Here is a 19614-nt window from a genome sequence, read left to right as displayed (position 1 = left end):
GTCACTCCGTGTATCGAAGAGGTATCTCCGGGCCCTATCGGTAATGCTCATCACTATAAGCCTTGCAAGCAATGTGACTAATGAGTTAGTTACGGGATGATGCATTATGGAATGAGTAAAGAGACTTGCCAGTAACGAGACTGAACTAGGTATGAAGATACCGACGATCGAATCTCGGGCGAGTAATATACCAATGACAAAGGGAACAACGTATGTTGTTATGCGGTTTGACCGATAAAGATCTTCATAGAATATGTAGGAACCAATATGAGCATCTAGGTTCCACTATTGGTTATTGATCGAAGATGTGTCTCTATCATGTCTACATAGTTCTCGAACCCGTAGGGTCCGCACACTTAAAGTTGGATGACGATTTGTATTATGAGTTACTAGTCGTCAACCCGTGCACCTGGACGGGCTAGCAATTGAAAGACCAGAAAATTGTATGTGATGTTTATGAAAATGTGTGATAATTCGTTTCTGAAATGCCGGTGCCTCAAATTTTTAATGGTCCATGGAAAGATAATAAAGAATCATATGCATTCACAAAAAAATCCTTGTCATCCGTTCTTGTGGATTGATAGATCCCTCATGTTGATTTAAATATTGTTATCCCACTAACAGAATATATTCTCACTAATATGTATGGTGCTATATTTCTCCTTTTTCTAGTGTATTTACTTCGTCTTTTTAATTGACATGTACATATGCATGCGTACTTAAATTTGTTTCAGTCATATCTAACTTTGACATAGCTATGTTTAGGCCAAGTGATCCTTGTCTAAAAATGTAGCTAAAGCTAACAAAAGCCAAGAAATAATTATGGGAAAATAGCAAAATATAGATTATAAGCTAGATGCAAATGTATGGACATTAAAGTGTAGAAAATCATAACTGCATGTGGAATAAATCAAATACATACCTCATAGTTCGTCCCTTTCATTAAATTGAATCTATGTAATTTATTTTACTTCTAGCATTAATATGTATATGAGATCTACGATATTAGTGACGCTATATATATATGCATTTGATTTGGCCATTAGATAGTCTAGATACATATGTGTCTTGTATAATTTGTCCAATTTTATACTTTATTCGTGAACCTGAGATTTCAAGGTATTCTCATGCCGTAACATGATATACTGAGAAGGGATTCTATCATTAGTAATACATCATTGCTAGGCGATCATAAGCCATACATAAGAGCAGAAACTGTTACATGCGTGAATATGGTGAATAAGTACATACATGCATGTATGTCAGCCATCAATTGGAATCATGTTGTCTAAAACAAATGATGCATGCAATTATGTGATTCAGATATGACACACAAGAGATATCATGCAACCAAACCGACTATGTAAATGATGATCAGTCCATCACCAACTTGAATTTCTGTTTGTTCCTTCCACCAAACATCTTACAGTAGAAACACTTGTTCTGAAACTTGTAGTGTAGACGCCCGATGCCTACAACGATCATTGATATATCTTGATTGGGGGCATCGAGCACTGCGTAACATCCAACATGTAAAATTGCTGACCAAGGAACATTCTTAGCAAGTCACTGTCTTAGCCTATTAGACTTGTGATTTATTTTGTAAGGTGAGTTTTAAGCCTAAAACCGAGGACTAAACTAAACTGAACTGTACAGTACTTGCTTCATCCCAACAGTAAAAGTTAGATCTTCAGGGTTTTTTTTGTGTGTGTGTTTTTATAGGACAATATGGGGCCAGTATATGAAGCTTCTCCATTACACTAGTAGAAAAAGGGGCATTTGTCCCGGTTCGTAAGGCCCTTTAGTCCCGATTCATGAACCGGGACTAATGGGTCCTTACTAATACCTCCACCCTTTAGTCCCGGTTCAAACACGAACCGGGACAGATGTGCCTCCACGTGGCCGGTGCGCTGAGCCCAGTCAGGGGGGCCTTTGGTCCCGGTTGCTGGCACCAACAAGGACCAAAAGTCCATGTTTTTCTTTTTTTTTAAAAAAAAAGTGGCTGCTTTAGGGGTTTTGGGGGTTATTTTTAGGTTGTTATTAGCTAGCTAATAGAGAGAAGTGTCCTCTCCTATATCTTCGTCCTTGGTTTACCAACGCTGCTGCTATGTTCATTTCACCCGCTGATATAATAACTCATGCAAGCTCGCATCATACATCATCATATATAATAACAAGTCCTACTAATCATGCATCATCATACAACTTCTACTCGTTATTAATAATAAGTCATATGATCATCATCCTCATGGTTATCGAACCCAACCCTACATAATTGTTCTTAGCACATGATCATCAGTATCAGGTAGGACCCTGACTCTTCATTATGAAGAATGGCGATCATCCTGTCTCCAATTCTTGCCCTTCGCTGCCTTTTGCTTCCAAGAAGCTCCTTACGACTGTCCATACATTTTTTCCATTCTTTGATTGTCATGTCTCCACTTCTTTTAGAAACCCGGTATGGACAGTTGAGATTCGTAGGAAGACCTGGTTGTATGTTCAAAACATGAAGGCTACCGTGCGTATACATCAGATGAGGCACACAATCATTCGGGATTATCTGTTGAAAGACATAGTAATAACTTCGTAGTTAGCAATCTCTTGCTCGATTGTAGGATCACCAAGATCCATGGTGACAAGCATACCCTCATCAAAACCATACATCTTGAAAAGTGCTTCCCAATTTTTGCAACCAAAATGGGTTACACTCTGAGCATTATACAGCTTTACTTGAAAATCCACACCATGATGGGTACTTAGGATAATTTTTTTGGTTTCCATACTTTCAAGGTCTTCAAAACCCATCCTCTCCAAGACATAGCGTCTTGCATAGCATGGGATAAGCTAGTCGAATTGGAAAAGATGAAAAATACACGTTAAAATAGTTGAAGTCGTGCTTAATTACAAAAAAAAACTATTGTCGTCGTTGCGTACCGTTTGAACATCGAAGGTCTCCTCGAGCTTAATGCTGAAGCGCCGATCTTCGTCCAGCTCAATGAACCTGTCGCACATACCTCGGTCGTCGTGGCACAAGTCGCACTCCCCCGGGCGGTTTTCGTCGTCCGAGTACGACATTTCCGGCCTATGTTCATAATTCAAATATTAAACTAGATCATTACTATTAATCATGGGTTGACTATCGGTGATGTATGTAGCTCCTCCTTTCATTCCCGAGTGCATTATTACACCAAATTGTGTAGCACACGGGAATGAAGGAGAACTTATCCAATATGAGCATTCAATAAGCAAAACCAAATCATAAAATAAGCAAAACCAAATCATAAAATAAAGTAGTATTCAAATTAGCATGCATTCAATAATTATAAGCAAAAGTACATCATCTCTTGGTGTCCGTACATCGTCGAATATTATCACTAATATAGCATCACTAATACAACTAGAACCGTAGCGCCCGACGGGTATCATCGCGAGGGGTGGACACCAAAAGATAAAGAACCATCACAGGATCATAGCTCCAGTGAGATCCCTGAAGAACCTGCCAGGTATTGTCGAACCTGCCCTCCAATGCAACCATGTAGCGACGGACGTGCTCGTCCTCCTCGCTGACACGGTGACGTACCACCTCCGCGGTGTCTGGAAGCCTCAGCACTGTCACTGGCCCACGCGACCGCCACCAAACAAGGATCGGGTCAACAACGGGCTGCCTCCTCACCAACCTACGTCCCTTGGAAGGTAGCACCTCCCAATACCAGCCCGGCGGAGCCCAGTCCCGAACATGGCCCTGATCAAGCAGGCCTCCACCTCCGAGTCGACGACGACGAGGATGCGGGATAGGCATCGCCGACGTCGATGCGGGAACTACTTCTATATATAGTTAAATAAAGTAGTTTTATTAATTAAATCAACTAGCTAGTTCAACTACTAAGCACTTACTATAAATAAATAAAGTAGTACTTACTAAAAACAAACTACTTCTATATATAGTAAAATAAAGTAGTTTATTAAATCAACTAGCTAGTTCAACTATATATGAAGCACTTACTATAAATAAAATAAAATAGTACTTACTAAAAATAAACTAGTATTTTTCTAACTAATTATATTAAACACTTTCTCTTCTTATTTTTTTCCTTTTTCTAAATACTATGAACCAAAAAATCATTAAAATTCTATGAACAGAAAAAAATTATAAAAATTTAACATATTCGATCTTTGCATATATATGAACATACAAACATGCATATTCAACAATAATATCACCAAAAAAATCTTTTAACAGAAAAAAATCTAACACAATATGAACAAATTAATTACACAATCTAAATTAACATACTATGCACTACACATCTAAATTACTACACATCTAATCTAACAAAAAAAATCTATGAACTACAAAAAAATCTAAAAAATCTAACAAAATCTAACAAAAATCATAAAAAGTTGCACACGGCAGGGGACGGCGGCGTCGGGGCGGGGCGGGGCGGCGACGGCGCGGACCGGGGCGGCAGGGGACGGCGGCGTCGGGGCGGCAGGGCGGGGAGGCGACGGCGCGGGCCGGGGGCGGCAGGGGACGGCGGCGTCGGGGCGGGGCGGGGCGGCGACGGCGCGGGCCGGGCGGCAGGGGACGGCGGCGTCAGGGCGGGGCGGGGCGGCGACTGCGTCGGGGCGGCAGGGGACGGCAGCGTCGGGAGAGGAGGAGGAGAGATCGAAGTGGGGATGCGCGGTTCTGAAATTTTCCTAAGTTCTACTTATATAGCAAAGGCTTTGGTCCCGGTTCGTGGCACAAACCAGGACTAATGCCCCCTTTAGTCCCGGTTGGTGCCACCAACCGGGACCAAAGGCCTCTTTTCAGCAGCCCAAAGGGCGGGAAACAAAGACCTTTGGTCCCGGTTGGTGGCTCCAACCGGGACAAAAGAGTGGCATTGGTCCCGATTGGAGCCACCAACCGGGACTAAAAAGAGGCATTGGTACCGGTTGGTGCCACCAACCGGTACCAATGCACCCGTCTAATTACTTATTTATTTTCTGCAGCTGTTTTTAGTTGATTCTTTTTGCAGCTGTTTTTAATTAGTCCCACCTCGCCAAGCGAGAGGCACTCGCAGCGGTTTATAAGCCCTGAGTGCACAGACGATGAAGAAGAGGCTCAATGCTCACCTGCACGTTGCTTAGCTTCAAGCCTTGAGGATTAGGGTAGACTGTACGGAGCTATGTGCAGTGCAGTTTACACTATTCCGAAAGGCTTGAAGCTAATTAACGAGCATTGCGCCTCTTTTTTATTTTTAATGACTTATTACAACTCAGAAATAAATAAATAAAATAAATATAGCAGAAAATAAAAAAATATATAAATAACTACTTAGAAATAAATAGAAGAAAAATAGTTGTGATTAACTTTACTAAAAAAAGAGCATAGATGCTTATTTTTAATGACTTATTACAACTCAAAAATAAATAGAAGAAAAAATAGTTGTGATTAACTTTACTAAAAAAATGAGCGTAGATGCTTATTTTTAATGACTTATTACAACTCAGAAATAAATAGAAGAAAAAATAGTTGTGATTAACTTTACTAAAAAAATGAGCATAGATGCTTATTTTTAATGACTTATTACAACTCAGAAATAAAAAGAAAAAAATAGTTGTGATTAACTTTACTAAAAAAATGAGCATAGATGCTTATTTTTAATGACTTATTACAACTCAGAAATAAAAAGAAAAAAATAAATATAGCAAAAAAGAAAAAAAAACTATATAAAAAACTACTCAGAAATAAATAAAAGAAAAAATAGTTGTGATTAACTTTACTAAAAAAATGAGAATAGATGCGTTTATAGAGAAAATTCAACCTAAATTCATAATAAATTTCTACTAACTTCAGAGAAATTCAGTATGAATTTAGGTCAAATTCTTTGTATAAGGGCATCTATTTTCATTTTGAGAGGAGCTCAACAAGGCAGAGTGTGAGGGGCTTATAAACCGGTGTGAGCCTTCTTGGGTTGGCGAGGTGGGACTAAACTCTGGCCGCAACGAGGACCAACCCTTTAGTCCCGGTTGGTGGCATGAACCGGGATTAATGGGCAGCCTTTGGTCCCGGTTCAAGCCACCAACCGGGACCAATAGTGGTGGGCCAGGAGCGAGGCCCATTGGTCCCGGTTCGTCCCACCAACCGGGACCAAAAGGTCCAGACGAACCGGGACCAATGGCCCACGTGGCCCGGCCGGCCCCCGGGCTCACGAACCGGGTCCAATGCCCCCATTGGTCCCGGTTCTGGATTGAACCGGGACTAATGGGCTGACCTGGCCTGGACCATTGCCCCATTTTCTACTAGTGTTAAAAATATAATATAACCCTCAAAACCATTCCCTAGCACCTTTTAATGGCCCAAAGAAATAGTAAATCATGTTAGTCATATTAGGCTTCTTAATACGATGATACTTTTCTACAATATATATTCAAATAACAAAGCTGCACAATCTCATACGACGTCATTAGGTTGGGAAGTAATAAGCTTTGCCTGCCTTCACTTCCAACCATAAATCAATTTTGATAGTTAAGAAAAAAAATATTGGTACTGTCTGTCGTGAAGCTTACACATTGTATCTACTATCCAGCAACGGACTAAGGTGTTCGTAATCGCGACATTAATTAATTCAATGTAATGCAGTGAACAGAACTATGGCAAGGGCAAAGTGACAGGAGGCAATCAACTCATATTCGTTTGATGCATCACAACTTGGTATGGATTCCCCTTTCTTAATGCACTCACGTGAAGACAAAAGTAGGTTAATATGCTCACGGGATTCCATGAATACTTGTACTCACGGAATTAAGCTTAGGAGACAAAACCTGAGGTCATGTTCAAGTCAAGCAATACATGTAGGGTTCGTCATTGATTTTCCCAAGGTAGTGGGTATCCGAGAAGGCGTGGGACGATCCGTCAATCTCGATCGGCTCCATGTCCGTAACCAACAAACTTCCGTTTTCTAAGGAGAGGGAAACAACCTGGTTGAAGGTGATGTTTGATTTTTTGAATCTGCAGTTTTTTTTCTATCCGCGATCTGGTTGGGGAGGGCGTACCTACCATCTAGTAGATGGTCGTGAGATATTTTCTCCACCCCGATTTTTTTCCTTTTTTATCTATCGTGGAGTTTTCACGTGTAGATGTTTCTTTTTTTTTTATACCGCTGGACAATCGTGTAGTTTTTATCCGTGGAGGTCTCTATTCGTGGATTCGTTTTTCCTTTTTTATCTATATATCGTGGAGTATTCATATGTGTAGGTTCCAATTAGTAAATATAAGTTTTTGGTGACCGAAGTTTATTTGGAGTCCCGGATGAGATCACGGACATGACGAGGAGTCTCGAAATGATCGAGAGGTAAAGATTGATATATTGGAAGGTGGTATTCGAACACCGGAAGGGTTCCGGAGTGTATCGGGTACAAATCGGAGTACCAGAGGGGTTACCGGAACCCCCCGGTGAAAGATATGGGCCATATGGGCCATGGGAGGGAGGCTAATCAGCCCACAAGGGGCTGGTGCGCCCCCCACAAGGAAGGAAAAAAGCAGGGGGGCGAATCCTACTAGGAGTGGAGTCCTAGTAGGACTCCCCCTCCCTTGGCGCGCCCCTTGTGGCCGGCCTCCTCTCCTCCTCCTTTATATACGGGGGTAGGGGGCACCCCAAAGCACAACATTGTCTTAGCCGTGTGCGGTGCCCCCCTCCACCGTTTACTCCTCGATAGTATCATTGTAGTGCTTAGGCGAAGCCCTGCGCGGATCGCGTCATCAACACTGTTATCACGCCGTCGTGCCGACGAAACTCTCCCTCGACCCTCTGTTGGATCAAGAGTTCGAGGGACGTCATCGAACTGAACGTGTGCTGAACTCGGAGGTGGCTTACGTTCGGTGCTAGATCGGTTGGATCGTGAAGACGTTCGACTACATCGTCAACCGCGTTAACATAACGCTTCCGCTTTTGGTCTACGAGGGTACGTGGACACACTCTCCCCCTCTCGTTGCTATGCATCTCCTAGATAGATCTTGCGTGATCGTAGAAATTTTTTGAAATTGCATGCTACATTCCCCAACACTTCCCCCAAGCATAAACCCTCTCTGCATGCAATACCTTCCAACCGATCACCAGGCCTAAGCTTCCAAGGTATTTACCAGCTGTATCTCGACACACTCCGCTACTCATCCCTTTGCATGCGCTCCTGAGATTTCTACATCAACATGGATCTTTGCAAACCCTAGCAGCGGTGCCTTAGGTTTTGATATTGTTACTCTTGGTACAGCAGGATCCTTCGTACCTTTTGTTGGTAGCACATTCAGCTTATTGATGAATCGAGCGATGAACTGGTGAGTGGCGGATGGGCTCTCACTTGGTCATGAATAGCCTTCCTCCTAGCCCACCAGATAGCCCATAATGTAATTGCTAGACGAATGAATGCATCGTGTGACGGTGTGTCAATCATAGAAAAAATCCATTGGTTGGTGCTGGGCACTATCTTGCTTTGATTGTATTGATTGACGGGGTATAGGAGTACATGTTGATCTACCACGAGATCGTGTGTGTATGAATTGGCGTCTACGGTCCTCGTCTATTGGCTTATATAGAAACAGGAGGTGCCTAGGGTTACACATAGGTCTGTTACATCTGTGGTAAATGTGCCGAAGATTGCCTCTCAGTCTTGGAGTATGCGCCAAGTCTTCGAAAGATTCCATCTTGAGTCTCCTGGGTCCCAATGAACATGGCCCAGTGGTTGGTCGTTTTGGCGTCCTTGGCCCGACCCATATGTCTGGGAGCCGACGCGGTTAGCACCCCCTAGTCCATGACACCATCACCACAAAGACCACAAGCGCACCATGGTGCCATGTTTCGGTGTGCTTGTACGTCCTTAGTGGGAAGTGCATGTTTTGCGAGTCTCCATAAGAACATGTGTATCTTTCTTGGAACTTGAGTCTTCCAAAGTAGTTTCCATGAATCGACATAATGATCGACAAGAGCTGAGGGATCGTTCCTCCTGCTTCGGCTCATGGGTCTTTTGCGAGCCGGCCCGATCCTCTACCTCATTTCCCCTCTTTTTTTGCCTAGTGATACATGTTTTGTCCTTTGGACGATCGGGGCTTGTTTTCTTAGAAACCTCCTATGTGGCACCTTTAGCGCCACTTTTCTTCCTTGACGCAATGGGAACTTGGTCGTGATGCGCAGGCTTGTTCGTTCGCTTGGCTCGGTGTCAGCCGTTTGAACGGTCAAGGGTTGATCGTTTAACTTTTGAAAAAACTAACTCTGAGAAATTCGTAAAAAACATGAAATTTAAAAAATGGATCACAGAAGAGTTCGTATGTTTATAAAAAATTCTGAATATAAAAAGGCTCAAAATTTTGAAAAACTTCATGAATTTGGAAAAACAAAGTTCATGGATTTTAAAAGAATCCATCGATTTTGAAAAAAAGTTCACGAATTTGGAAAATGTTCGGAAATTTTTAAAAAAATCATGGCTTTTTAATAAATTGTAAATTTTGAAAAATAGATCACTGATTTTAAAAAAATATGTGAATGTGAAAAGGTTCGAAGATTTGGAAAAATATTCGCAAATTTGAAGAAAGTTCACGAATTTAAGAAGGAATAGTGAATTTGGGAAACAATGAACTGGGAAAAATCACAATGTAATTTTTTTGAAAAAGGAACAACAAAAACCTAGCCTAAAAAAGAAAATAAAAAAGAAAAGAAAAGAACTAGTAACAAAAAAAGGGAGAAGAACCAGACTACAGCTAAATTGTTAAATGGGCCGGCACCTTTTTGGTGGTGGGTGCCGTGTATGATTAACACGAGAGCAACTAACTAAAGGGGCACTTTTGTGGGTCCGGAGAACGACAAGTGGTGTGTCTTGCCACCGCCATGTGTCACGTGCTAGCGCTCCCTCTCGATTTCATTTATTTATTTATTTGTATGCATTTTCGGGTTTTAGATGAGTTTCTTTCAGGGTTTTTCTGCTTTCCGGTTTACGCATGGTTTTCCTAGGTTTTAGAGAAAATCACTAATCTATTTTTTGCATGATTTTTTTCTTTCACGAGAAGCACAAATATCCTTCTGGTGAAGTAACAGATTTGCGTCCACAAGAAGTGTGCTTCTTAGAAAAAGAGAAAAATTCAAGAATATTTTTTTTACATGATTAATATTATTATTTTTTGCTTCCACGGAAGTACAAATTTGCTTCCCATGGAGGCACATATTTGATTTCATGAGAAGCCTCAGAAAAGGAAAAATATCGTAATTTTCTTTTGCGTGAATTTTTTTTTGTTTCATGAGAAGCAGATTGCTTCTCGTGAAGGCACGGATTTGCTTCTTCGAGGAAAGAGGAAAAATCATGATTTTTTTTGCTTCCACGAGAAGCGTAAATTTGCATCTCATGGTAGCACAGACTTGTGCTTTTCCAGAAGGGGAAAAAGTGGGAAAACCATGTTTTCGGATACCATTTTTTTCGTGATTGTTTTTATCGAAAACTTTTAATATGGGAACTAGTTTTGATGATCTCGACACGAGAAATCAAACGATGAAAAAATGATTCGGCATTTGAACGTACTGTTCACGAGATAAAACATTTTGAAAAATGAATCTATAAAAAAAGAGAAAACTCTCATGTCGCGACAAGTGGTCCCCATGTAGCGTGCAACTTTCTAGCGTTTAAGAAGGTGGAAATGACCTTTGCAAGGGATACTCTTAACTAGTGATTTCGGATTTACACTCTCTTTAGCACTGAATGATGCGCGGTTTGCTTGTGCCTTTTTCTCGGACAATGGACTTCATGCTAATTATGTAAACATGTCGAGCAAAGCCAACCAATGGGCCAACTAAGGCATGGCCTAGTGGTCGAAAAGGATTGATGCCTTTCCACCCATCCAGGTTCAAGGCATGATACCTACAATTGGTTTTGTTGGACCAATTATACTGAAGGAGCATATCTTACAGTCTTTTTGTTTCGAAAAAGCCAACCACTTAGCCGCCCCAGACAGGGTAAGTAAAAGCTTGTTTGAGACTCTAGCTTAAAGGTCACCATCCTCCCATGGGTTTGATAACCCATGGTCACCTCTCAAGAAATGGGCGAGAATCCTTTCTGCTCCATTTCCAGACCACCAAAGGAAGTAATTAGCTTTCGATCTTTTCACAATTGTTTTGGGTTTGTTTTTTGCTTTCTCGATTTTTTTCATGAAAAAAGGTTCGTCAATACCTATTAACATGTGATCCAGATTTGGACACAAGAATCAACGGTGAAAATGGTTCGTGATTTGGGCGCACGGTTTAAGAGATAGTGTTTGAAAAAACGAATCTACGAAAAGGGAAAACTCTTAGGTGGCTAAAAGTGAAGCGCATGCAGTCCACTAATTGTTAGCACCAGAGAAGATGGAGAGTGACCTTTGCAAGAGTTTGTCTAGACAATCATGCGAAGCTTTATTATGTTATCACAATGTTTACAGGATGAAAAGAAGCTCACTGGGTTGGCCTAACCAGACATGGTAGCCAACCCCCAAATAAAAAGCATGCTTCGCTAGATTGTGAGCCACAAAATTTGAGCTAGTAAACTCGTGAACGAAATTACACAATGTGAAAGTATTACAGTGTTATATGATTTCATGTGTGATTGTGTCGTAGCTCGACGCGCTGCATTGTTTCATGTCTTCTTCCGCCACTTTGATGTATCCTACTATAGTTGAGATCCCCAGCTAGAGCGAGAGCATCCCTAACAGCAAGAGCCTAAGTGTTGCAGGCTCCCTAATCCCCTTCAAAACAATCGTCAAAACACCCATGTAAGCACCATTATGATCTCGACAAACCGATGCCACTGTTCAAACAACCAAGTTCTTGGCAACTTCAGCATCTACATTAAACTTGGCCAAGCCCGACGGTAGAGCGATCCACTGGACTGGTTACTAGACTTCTATAGTTGTAGCTCTGACATGAAAGAGGCAATAAAAAGGTGAGTCGAAAGTGGACTTTGGAAGATATCCTCGTAGATAGGTTTTCTCCTCTCCCCCCAAAATTGCTGAGAGAGTCACCACCAATAATTTTTATATTGGGCGCGGGGGGTTCAGCCTAAACAAACAAAAGGGCCGAAGGTGGTTGTCTAGGTACACAGGAGCTATATCTCGCTTACAGCAAGATGTTAGCTGCCTGAAGCGCCCCGCAATTGGGTCGGCCTGGTAGCCTATTTTCTCGGTAGTGTGTTGTTTCGTTCGTTATATTTGCTACTTGTTTTCCTTTTTCCTTTCAGTTAGTTTTATCTTCTATTTTTTTTTGTACCTGTTTTCTTTGGGTTTTCCCCTTTGTTATACTTTGTTTGTGTTTCTTTCTCGGTTTCTCTGGTTTTCTTGTTCTCTTTTTTTTCCACCAGTTTTTTTTGTTTTCTTGTGTCTTTCTCTGTTTTGTCCAGAGTGTTTTCAACACAAATCTACATTTTTTTACACACCAGTACATTTTTAATACACATTTAACAGTTTTTAAATACACGATGTTTTTTCAAATATATGCTATGATGTTTATTTTCTTTTTCATACATATTGCCCATTTTTTGAATACATCTAGACATTTTTTATACACATAATTAACAAAATGAAATACATGATTAACTATTCTCCAAATATGTATTTTTGATGTCTAGTTTTTACGTAAACCTCCTACATTATTTGTATACATCAGGAACATTTTTTATACATACTTAATATTCTTCTAAAAACGTAAATAATTCTCTTTAATACTTATGCTTTGATGTTATTATTTTAATACACACTGTACATTTCTTGTGTATATTAGAAACATTTTTTATACATGTTTAACATTTGCTAAATACATAAATAATATTTTTCATTTTATATTTTGATGTCTACTCTTTCATACACAATGTAAATTTTACATGCACCTTGTATTTCTTTTCTACAACAGGAACATTTTTTTTATAGATTTCTAAATTTTTTAAATACATGATTAACATATTCACGTGTTTATGTTTTGATGTCTACTATTTTCATACATGTTTACACCTTTTGTGTTCATTAGAAACATTTTTCTGCACATGTTTAACAAATTTTAAATGCGTGATTAACATTTTTTTAAGAAAAAATATGGAAAATGATGTTTTAATATATATATATATATACTTATTTATTTGTCATAGTTCCAAATATAAGCAAAAGTGAATGAAGACAATAAAGAAAAAGGGAAACGTTTCACGCCGGGGCACCGGCCGAAGCTTCGGCGGGTCGCACCCGCGCACTCGCTAGCTGTTGCTGCTAGTAGGCCCACCTGACATCCCTTATCCTTCCGCAGTTATTTTCCACCTGCTCACGTTTTGCTTTCCCTCCTCCTGCATCTAGGCTTCCTCCCCAACCCCAAGCATTGACCGGTAATGGCCCCCCACCACACACCAGCTACCCCGGTTACTGGCAGGTGATGTCGTCGGTGTCGAGTCCGGGCAGGCTGGGACTACGCCCGCAACCGGCCACGGCGAACAGCCGCGCGCCTGGGGCGACGGCCTGGCCTTTGCCACCCCACACCACGTTGCCCTCCGGCGTCGTGCTGCACGCTCCAACGAGGACATGCTACGAGCGGAGACCGGTCACCGGAGAAGACATGCCCACAGCGAGACGTGTTGCAACCGGCCTAGGCGGAAGCTGGAACCACGTCGTGGCCTGCTGCAACTGGTGCCTGGGAGAGCTCCCATCATGGGACGGCGAGCATGGTGACTGTGAGCTGCGAGGACGGCGGCGTTGTTCCGAGAAAACACTAGACATCGTGCTTTTTTGTCACACGCTACAACCTGTATCACATTTTGCTACAACCGGCGTCGACTTTTGCTACATCGGATATACAGAAAGTTACAAGCGTTCAATGCCATCGAGGAAAGCTACAACCGTCTACAGAAAATGCTACTAACCTTCAATAAAAAAGCTTCAACCGAACGAGAGAGGAATATTTCACCCAGGCGCTGCTCAAAACGAAAAAAGTTTCAATCGTTTACAAAAAAGCTTCCACCGTAGAGGGGAAAAGCTACAACCGTGTCAATTTTTTGCTACTACCGTCTGTGTGTTTTTGCTACATCCATTCATGTGGCCATGGTGCTTTTTTACGATTGAGGTGTGACCGGCGACGACAAGGACGGCATTTTTGTTGCAACAGCCTCGTTTTTTGCTACCATTGGCAATGTGTTTTGCTACATCCGATTAACATTTTTGCTACAATGGCGACACTAATAGAATTTTTTGCTGCAACCGTTGTTTTCATTTGCTACGACTGACACGGGGACATGCTACCACGGGGCATCTCTGTTTTTTTCTGGAACCAATCATCGGTGAGGCGGAGCTGCATCCATGGCACTCCGACGAGCAGCGGGGGCAGCGAGCGGTCAGGGCGAGCTGAGTCCCGGAGCGCGGGGCGGCCCCGACAGGCGGCCAGGGCGGCGAGCGGACTGGACGAGCTGAGTCGCGGAGCTGCATCCATGGCGCTCCAACGGGCGGCCGAGGCGGCGAGCGGTCAACTCCGACCGGCGGCCGGGGCGGTGAGCGGCCGGAGACGAGGAGAAGGTTAAAAAAACAGCAGAGAAGCTCTGATCTGACGGCATCGCACAGCAGATCGGACGGCTGGGAGCAGACCGGCCGAAACATTCGGCCGGTGCGCCGGCGCCTAGTGGTGCCCAAAGAAAAAACCAAAAAAAATGCGATAACGAAAGAAAAAACGAGCCCATTGGCGAGCGCTCCTACTGCCTCACAGCCTCACACCAACCGTACATTCTCTCCTGCATTATCTCCTCCCTCCAACAAAAAAAAAAGAACCGCACTTTCGCCTGCATTATCTCCTCCACCGCTGGCCCGCCGCCCTCCCGGCATCCCCCGCCCGAGCGCGCCGCGACCCTGCGCCCCGGCATCCGGCAGCCGGCTCAGCCTCCGCCCCGGCCGCTATGCTGCCAGGATGCTCCCCTGCTGGCCTCCCCTCCGCCCTGTATCGCCCTCTCCACGAACCGCTCCCCCAACAACCGCTGGGTGGCAGGTACGACCGCGCCCCTCTCCTTTTCTTTTTCATGGATGCTTTCTGTTTTAATGGATTGTCTTGGATGGCGCCGCGGCCCTCACACTTGGCCGATAAGATAAGGCTAGTAATAGGTTTTCTGTTGTAGAACAGCAGGTGAATAGATTTGATTCCCTGATTCCAGTTTAGTGATAGCTTTGAAAGCATTTCCGGGAGTAACCGCTGCCGTTATCGATTTTCGGCATCACTTTTCTTGGAAATCGCTGCGAGATTTGGCCATAATTCATCTATTTCATCATTATAAGGAACTGCTGTTGCTGTACTGTCAAGAGGAGAGTGAGGGTTCACCCTGTTCAAATAGCTGTTGTTGTCTGCAGCTTGCTTCAGTTGAGGCTCATCAAAATACAAAGTCTAAGACTACTATATACTATCTAAAAAAATCACAAAACATTCGAATGATTAAATTGCTGCTCCTGAATACTCCACTGATTGATTAATTTCTTATAACGTACTCTATTTTCTCTTTGCCACATGAGCCAGCGAACGTCGATGTTTGCCCAAGTCTTCGTAGACCTCTTTCTGATGAAGTATCTTTTTTGTGTCATTCCAAATGTGATGCAAGTCTCGGTATCTTATTGGTGAGACTGAATACTTGAAATTCAACAGAACCCTTGTTTTCTTTAATATACTGTATTTTTTTACCCGTCCACTCTTGTTCAGGGACTTGTGCAATCAAAACAGTGGCTTTCATCCTTTCAGCTGTATAGTGTTGAAACCCCTTTAGTTTTTAGTTATGACAAGTGAGGACAAAGCTGAGCTTGAACTGTGAGCAAGAGCTGTTACAAACCCCTTCAAGAACTTTTAGTTTAGATGGAAGATTCATTCTTGGGAAAAAAAATACATTGGTGAAAGATTTGTTTGTTATGCAGTCTTTATCCGTGTTTGCCCTTGCAGGAATTTTTTCATCTTTCTTTTTGGTTGTCCATGTTCGCAGGAAATACATGTTCTTTCTACAGACAAACGTTGCCACCCCCATTGTAATCACAGCAGCTGCACCAGGCAAAGGTGGTGGTGTGCTTGATCGACCAGCAGAGAAAGTTTCTCCTGGCCGTCAATCTGAATTCGATAAGAAGTAAGTCTATTTCTGTTAATTGTGAATATTTTTCCTTCTTTTCCCGAAAAAGATGGTTTCCCCTTGGCCTCTGCATAAATATTTTTTTTCCTTTTGTAAGTGCAAATTCCAAGAACTGGACATGTCTTTTGTTCGGAAAAAGTGGATAGATTATTTTTACAGTATCGGTTCAGATCTCAGAAATAGATTCTAAACCCTGCCAAGTTGAGTGTAATTTCCCACCTACTGATGGAAACTGAACAATATACTACTTCAGGTGATGCCAAACAAATAAGAATGTTATTAATCCTAGTGGTGTGAGCTGCTTCACTTGAAACGTCCAATACTTAACCATTCCATAGTCATTGTTATTACTGCCAGAGCACAAAGCCAGTTTATTTCTTCACAAGGCAAAACCATGAACCACAGTTATTCAGAGCAGCAGGGGTCTTTAGTTTATCTAGCTTAACTGTTTTATAGCTACACATATGTTTTTGTTTTCACCAATTTATAACTGTACTTGTCAAGTTATGTCAACTGGTCATGAAGTTAATAATCTGCATTGCACATATGGTGGCCCCAGTGAAGACTCGAAATGCCTTTACTGTAGTGGTGTTGTCGTGAATGACACATTTCCTGTCCTGTTTGCTGTTAGAACTGTCAGTATGAAGTTTCTCCTTGTGTGGGGTGGGTTGTACGTTTAGGAGTGCTGTTTTAGTGCCGGATGTAGGCACGTCGTTCTAGTACCAGATATAGGCATGTAAGTCGTTTTAAAGAAAAATCTGCACATTTAAATTTCAGGGTTACATTATTCACTTTTAATGTCTTGTGGTATAGGACATAAGGAACAATGACAGATCAATGAGCCTAGCTTGACTTTTCGTGAAACCGCAATGGCCATTAGGCATGAGGAGGATTATCTTGTGGTTTATTTTTGCAAGGCATTATAGCTTGAACAAAAATAATGTGTTCAATCTTACTCCCTCCGTCCCATAATATAAGATCGTTTTGCAAGTTGTTTTAGCTTGCAAAACGATCTTATATCATGGGACGGAGGGAGTACATCATATGATTGTTGGATTTTGCTTTATTGTTGTGAAACTGAAATAATTAACAATCAGTTGCCATCTTATTCATTGGATTATAAAATATATTACTAGGTATAATAAATCACAAAAAATGGCAGACAAAAGTGATGCATAAGATCTGAGAACAAGCCACACGCTTGAGCTAACATAATATGAGGCAATGAAATAAATAGGTTAATAAAACTGACTGATCTGCAGTATTACCGGGTTCAACTTTGAGATCTGATAAACTAATTTCAAGTCATCTGCCCTTTTTTTGGGTGGAATTTTCGGCGCATTTACATGCATTGGTTATAATCATAGAACACCAAGATATTCTCGCATCCTTTTTCACTCGCAGGAAATCCCGGAAGATGTCACCTCCATTCCGAGTCGTCCTGCACAATGACAATGAAAACAGGCGGGAGTATGTTGTCCAAGTCCTGATGAAGGTTATCCCTGGGATGACCGTCGACAATGCTGTTAATATCATGCAAGAGGCACACGTGAATGGGATGGCAGTAGTTATTGTCTGCTCGCAGCCGGAAGCGGAGGAGCACTGCACGGCACTGAGGGGCAATGGCCTCCGAAGCTCAATTGAACCTGCAAGTGGTGGCTGCTGAAAAAATGGTTTCCTTTTTTGCCACTTAGTTTGTAGGTACCCCTGCATATCCAGATACAGGCGCTCGTTGTTAAAGATGGACATGGTTACCTCCATGCTTCTAAATCGAGGCCGCTGCAACCGATATATCAGTTTGGGGGTCTACCGTCTACCGACATGGCTATAACCTATCATTTTGTAAATATCATTTTTGCACATATCATCTCATATAGACCGAAATTTCGACCAATATGGCCGATGTCGGACCCTATATGTCCACTAATATAGACCGATACCTAGATGTGAACATTTCTTTTCCAGAGAACAGTGAAAATAAGATTATGTATTCACAACTTCACCATAAGTCATGCATACTGTTTGTAGAAACACTTATATAATTTACAGAGTATATCTTTAGTATTAAAGTAGGGATTTTGTGAATCTTTCTTAAATAATTTTAATTAAAAGTTTTGCTAATTCTCATCTAGATGAGAATTAGTTGTCTCAGCTAATTTCTTCACTGTTCGATTTATATCGTCAAGATTCGTGCTTTTTCTTTGTGCTGTCGCGACGGCCCAGGGTATGTTCCGTTGTGCTCGTATCATTTTACCTCGGCTGTGCCGTTGCCACGTTTGTATTTCGTTTTAGCTGACCACGCACATACGTATTGTCGATGCCTTGAGAAATTAAGAGAACAGAGTAAAAAGGAGATGACAAAGCCTGACTCGTTAGCTGTCTATTTGTGCCATTACTTTTTCTCCAACGCCATTTTTGTGCTGCGGGCTTCAACCATTCCCGTCAACTGGAGTTTTTTTTCTTTCTTTTCTGATTCAATAGCTTTATATAGAGTTAAATACACTCACAGTACTTGTACTCTCCGTATAAACTTACTTTGGTCACTGTATTCTGTCAAACACAAATTACGGTCATTATGTTAACCTCTGCTGCGCACCATACGGTCACTGGCGTCAAAAACGGCCGTATCTGGACAGCTGGCATATGCTGACCGCTTTGACCGGCCTGTTTTTTGCATTTAGGTCCCTCCACTCCTAGCTGCGTTCGTTCCCCACTCCCCTCCCCACGCACTCCAAATCCCTAGCCCGCCCAGCCGTCTCGGCCTCGCCGTCGCCGCCGTCGAGCCTCTCTGCATCTTTGCCGGCACGCAGGATATCTCCTCCGCCGCCGCTCCGCCGCTTTCTGTCCCGTCCTTCCCCGCCGCTTTCTGTGCCGTCCTCCGCCGCGAGCTCCTCCACGAAGGCCATGTCCAGCGCGAGCTCGTCCGGCGCTGCTGCTGTTGTGCTTCCTCTGATCAAGTGCCCTGACTGCGGCGTGCTTGTGAAGCGATTGTTGTCGCAAACCCCGAAGCATACAAACATCTTCTTCTACAAATGCATGGACCATAATGTGAGTAACTTCTGCCACTGCAAATCCATAGTGTTACTGTTTCCACTGCAAATCCATAATGTTCATGGTTTGTTATTGTTTCCGGTGCAACCAAAGAAAGTGGGCTGTGATTTCTGGAATTGGGAGCTCTCATATGTTCTGTATTTGGTGAAATATGGCCATCTGGGGGGGGGGGGGGCATGAGCATCATGTTGGGCAGGGGCATGGCCAGCAGGAAGGAGATGAGCATCAGGGAGGGCTGGGACATGACCATCATATGGTGCAAGATCAAGAAGGAAGAGATGAGAAGGTCTGTAGTTGTAGTAGGAAATGAGATTGTGGTTGTGTTGAAGATGATAGTTGCTTTGTTGTTTGCACTTGTTGTGTTCTTTGGAGTTGCAGTCTTGAAGATGTGATCTTCAATATGCAAAGACATGTGCTGGGTAATATTTATGCAGGAAATTACGCAATTTA

The 19614-nt window shown here is 42.4% G+C and overlaps 1 protein-coding gene across 1 annotated transcript; it reads left to right on the top strand.

Moving 5' to 3' along the window:
• The first annotated feature begins 14702 nt into the window (after positions 1-14702).
• Positions 14703-18115, top strand: LOC123043145 (ATP-dependent Clp protease adapter protein CLPS1, chloroplastic). The gene is made up of 3 exons (XM_044465498.1): positions 14703-14999; positions 15973-16110; positions 17518-18115. The coding sequence occupies exons 1-3, from the start codon at positions 14911-14913 to the stop codon at positions 17777-17779; spliced, it is 489 nt and encodes a 162-aa protein (XP_044321433.1). The 5' UTR covers positions 14703-14910; the 3' UTR covers positions 17780-18115.
• The last annotated feature ends 1499 nt before the right edge of the window (positions 18116-19614 follow it).

The sequence above is a fragment of the Triticum aestivum genome, chromosome 2B, assembly GCF_018294505.1.
Source record: "Triticum aestivum cultivar Chinese Spring chromosome 2B, IWGSC CS RefSeq v2.1, whole genome shotgun sequence".
NCBI lineage: Eukaryota > Viridiplantae > Streptophyta > Magnoliopsida > Poales > Poaceae > Triticum > Triticum aestivum.
This window is presented reverse-complemented; position numbering and strand designations above follow the sequence as displayed.